This window comes from Tupaia chinensis, unplaced genomic scaffold (assembly GCF_000334495.1).
Source record: "Tupaia chinensis unplaced genomic scaffold, TupChi_1.0 Scaffold000644_1, whole genome shotgun sequence".
Taxonomy (NCBI): Eukaryota; Metazoa; Chordata; class Mammalia; order Scandentia; family Tupaiidae; genus Tupaia; species Tupaia belangeri.
In genome coordinates, this window is record NW_006160165.1 from 6802665 (window position 1) to 6806978 (window position 4314).

The following is a 4314-nucleotide window of genomic DNA, read 5'->3' on the forward strand; positions in this document are numbered from 1 at the left end:
AAGCAGAGGACGCGCCGGAGCGCTCAGTCCGGCCGGGCACCGCAGGCCACTGTCCAGAGCGGGTCTACAGGCGGGCCAGTGCCTGGTCCTGCCCCGTGCCAGCGCGGGCTGCAGCCCCAGGTTCCTGGCAGCCTAGAGGCCTGCCCCCTCCCTCAGCCCCCGCCACTACCCAAGAGCTCCACGGAACAGTGGGTGCTCGGGTGAGCCCTCCGGGGGCCACGTACGGGGCACAGAGGACGGGTTGGCACAGCGGCCACAGCACCCGGCCTCCTGCCATGCCACTTAAGGGACACAGGGGCTGCCCCGTCGCACAGAGGAGGGACGGGGAGGAGGCCGTGGCGGGACAGGCCCCCTGGGGTGGGGCACTCCCCCTCATTCAGCATGCACAGCCCGGCTGGAGGACAGGCAGGACGTGAGGGACGGCCTCTCTGATGACAAAGGCCCTCGGCTGGGCCAGCAGTGACATCTCCATGCTTACCGGTCTGGTGACGAGGCATCCAATCAACTATTTTAAAAAACCTCATAATTATGTGTTACATCCCCCCAAAAAATCACAGTTGATCTCTCTCGCTCATGCAAAGTTTAAAACCGAAGCCGCCTCTGGAGGCCTGAGACGAGCACCCTCAGCGGCCCCCACCGCAGTGCCCGGGCCGCTGCCTCCAGGCCGGACAGGATGCTCTCTAGGAGAGCCCGGGGAAAAGCTGCCTCCGCGCCCTGCAGCCGCCCGTCCACTCACCAGTTCTCCTCTTTGTGGGCCTGGAACGCCCGCAGGAAGGACGTCCCACGTCAAGGAAAGCGTCCCACAGATGGGGTCACGAGCAAGGAGCCCGAGCTTTAAGGGGTGCAGCTCCCCCTCAGGGGACCGTGTCGTGACAGTGTCCATCCTGAAGGAAAAGCATACCCACCCACACGGATGCCCCACGCCCTTGGTTTGAGGACGCCAACCGCTCCCATCAGCTGCCCTCCAGCAGGGGGTCGGCCGCCGAGGGCTGTTCCCAGCCTGCACCCCAGCTGCCGGTGCGGCCCCCAGCCTGGCAGGGCCGAGCATGCTGCTGTGCTTGAGCCCGTGGCCCGCGCTCATCTGCTGACGGTCGGTCCCCCGACTGCGTTTCAACGAGGTGCTCAAAGAGGCTGCCACAACCAAGAGGCGTGCGAATACTCCAAGCACTCGTGGACCAGCGCCCCAACCGTGACGCCGTTGAACGAGCTGGCCCGGGAAGGGCCGGGGTCGCCAAGTGCAGCCATGCCCACCTGGGCCTGACCCTGGCGTTCTGGCCTGTCCAAGAGACTGACCCAGCCCTGCTCAATGCTCAGTGCCCTAAAAGCAGCCCCACTGTGCTTCTCCACAGCAGGAGCAAAGCCCTCCTCGGTATCTGCACCTTCCTGATGGGGAGTCACGAGCCCCCAGGGTCCACGTGACTCCCGGTACCAGAGTAAACAGCTAAAATGGGCTTTTCTTCCAAAATATCTTAGCACCCTCCTGACTACAGGAACAGACCGGGGCCCACATTCAAGGCTGCAGAGCCCAGGTGACCTGCCACACCCCAGGCTGCACGGCGCACGGGAGGAAAGATATTGCACTATCACCGTCTGGCACCTGTAGGCCTCTATGAAGTCGTGGTTTGCCACCGCATACGTGCACCTGTAAAGCGAGGGTGAGCAGGTCAGACAGCCCGTGCTTGAACGGACTCCCCCGTGGCAGTGCGTGGGCCACGCGGATCCCCAGAACAGACACCCAGCCCCCAACGGCTCCGGGACAGAGCTGGTGCTCAGGCTCGCCAAGTAACAGACACGGGTCTGCCAGCTCCCTTCCCCGGTCCTGAGAGGAGCACGTTTCTGCGAGCCATGAGCCATGTGCCTGCCGCTGCTCCCACCAGCTGCCCACAGGTTGAGGAGACCCATGGGCAGGGGCGGTGCGTGCCCGTGTGAAACTGCGCACTGCAGGGTCACTTGGGGGCCCCTTCTGCACAGAATGCAGCAGCACCCCAACTCTTCCAGGCCTCCCAGGCCCACAGAACTTCCCTGTCCACCGGCCCGGGCCTGCTCTGAGGGCAGAGGCCCCTAAGCCTCACCCGGCTGCCCACACCCCCCCGCCTGTGCAGGCAGACGCTGAGACAGCGGCCATGGGCCTGAAACCAATAACCAGGGCCATGCAACGCAGTAGGAGGAGGTGGGGCCGTGGTCCCCACTGTGCTGCCCCAGAGGCTGGACCATGGGCGCTGAAACCGAGTGGTCGCGGTTGACAGCACCGCGGCAGGTCGGGGGACATCAGAGACCTGCTGTGTAGGGAGAGGGCACCCTGTTTTTGGAACCCAGCACCCGCTGCACCCACCCACAGCGCCATGAGGCCAGCCCTGGCTGCCCAGCCATGCCCCCCGCCCCCGGGCAGTACCGTAGGTGGGCTGCGAGCATCTCATCGTATGGCGGCTCCAGGACCTGCTGACACTTCTCCTCCGGAGACGCCATCTGACACGGAGAGGCCGTGCGTCAGCTCACGCACAGGGAGGGCGCGGCGCGGGCTCCCCGCCTCTGCCCCAGAAGGGCGTGCACCACAGCCGCGTTGAACTGGGGCCTGCTTATGCCCTCCATGGGGAGGCCCCCAGCAACTGGGGAAGGGGACCCCAAGACTCCCTGGTGCAGGGGGACGAGGAACCCTTAGACAGGCCGCTTGTGCCCCCCGCGGGCGGGCGTTCGAGGCACTCCAAAGTACACTTGGATACCGAGCAGCCAGACACCTGCTGAGTGGGCACCAGAGCTCACCCGTGCCGGCAGGGCTCACACGGCAAGCTGGGGGTGCACAGGGAGTGGATGAAACGAGCTAAAATGCGGACCAGCAGGTGGCATAACAGTTACATCGCCGACTCCCAGAGAGTCAACCGCTGTTCAAGTCCCGGACATGATGGCTTAAAGTCACGTTGGGCGCGTGTGCGTGCGTGCCCAGGATACTGAGAGAAGAATGGAGGAGAAGGGATTGTGTCATGGCCATCTCCCCCGGGGAATGATTTCTCACTTTCTGTCTCTGTCTTTCTGGGGAGCTCACACGCCCTATAGCAAAAACCTCTCAAAAAATTAAAAAAAAAAAACTAAAATAAAAATGAAGAAAAATAGCTTGCCACAAAAAGCAATAATAAAAAATAACAAGCAGAGCACACGGAATCGTCGAAGGGAAGGTCTATGGAGCAGGCAGGCCCCACAGTGCAGGGCGAGTGCTGTGAGCGGGGAGCTGCGCCCACATGGAGTCCACAGAGCACCACAGCCATGGCCTGGAAGCATACGGCGTACACGTGAGTGCTCAGGGTCCGGAGGGCGGAAGCCGGAGATGTGTCCCTCCCTCATCCCGTACCTTTCTGCGAGCACAGGAGCCCCTAAATTAATGGGGGCCCAGCCAATGCTTCTCATAAAGGGCAGATGGTCACCGTGTCCGGCCTGCAAGCCGCAGACCCCCGCACCAGCCACCGGTACGGGCAGGGGAAGGAGCCGTGAGCAGCTGTCCCATGGCCGAACCGGCTGTGAAGTGGGAGACGCCTGTGGCTCTCCGTGGTGGGCTGGGGCAGGCAGGTCTGGACAGAGCCCATGCCCCTGCCCTCTCGGCCCTCCCAACCCCAGGGACCTGGAGAACGCCCTCAGCAGGCAGTGCATAAACCAACCGGGAGGTGGTAGAGGAGATTTGGAAGCTGAGCTGGATGGCAGCACCCAGGGCTGAGCCTCGAGAGGCCCCCGGCACCCTCCGGCAGCTCCCACCTACCTGGAGCCGTGGGTTTGCAACGTGAGGGTGCTTGAAGGACACCAGTTCTGCACACGACGCGCCATCACGGCTGTCGATGGCCTCATACACCTGCAACGGGGCAGGGAGGTGGGTGAGCACCGCCCACCTAGACCCACGCGGTGCACGCGGCGCCAGAGCCCTCCTTCCAAGGTACTCGCGCAGTCTGAGACTCCATTCTACGTGCGGCCTTCCAGAGGAAGAAGGGCTGCAGAGCAGGACGGCCATGGTTGTCACCGGGGTCACGGAGGTGCGGACTCTCGCTCCGCTTGGTCACTGACATGCATCTGGAAACCCACTCATACCGCCTCAAGGAAAATGCCAAAAAACCACAAGACAACACGCGAATTTCCACTGGACCTAAATGGACTGAGCACGAAGCCAGCTGAACGGAGGATGCTGCGATGGCCACCTGGCTGCCGTCTTATAACAAGGCGTCTCCACGTCAGTGCGCCGACTGCCCGCACGCCATGGGAGACGGAAAGATGGGAGAACGTAGAAGTACTAGAAACTAGTGGGCGTTAGAGACAAAGTGGGAAGGTGGGGGGAAG

At 63.0% G+C, this 4314-nt stretch overlaps 1 protein-coding gene across 1 annotated transcript in view; it reads right to left on the reverse strand.

Annotated features, from left to right (window-relative positions):
* Positions 1–3835, reverse strand: part of PCID2 (PCI domain containing 2) — a 24412-nt gene extending 20577 nt beyond the window's left edge. Inside the window, exons 1-4 of the mRNA XM_027776213.1 lie at positions 3746–3835; positions 2393–2466; positions 1577–1642; positions 737–778 (exon numbers count right to left, since the gene is read on the reverse strand). Coding sequence (XP_027632014.1) covers positions 737–778; positions 1577–1642; positions 2393–2466 — 182 coding nt within the window. The 5' untranslated portion in view covers positions 3746–3835. The remainder of the gene's footprint in view (positions 1–736; positions 779–1576; positions 1643–2392; positions 2467–3745) is intronic.
* Positions 3836–4314: the final 479 nt, after the last annotated feature.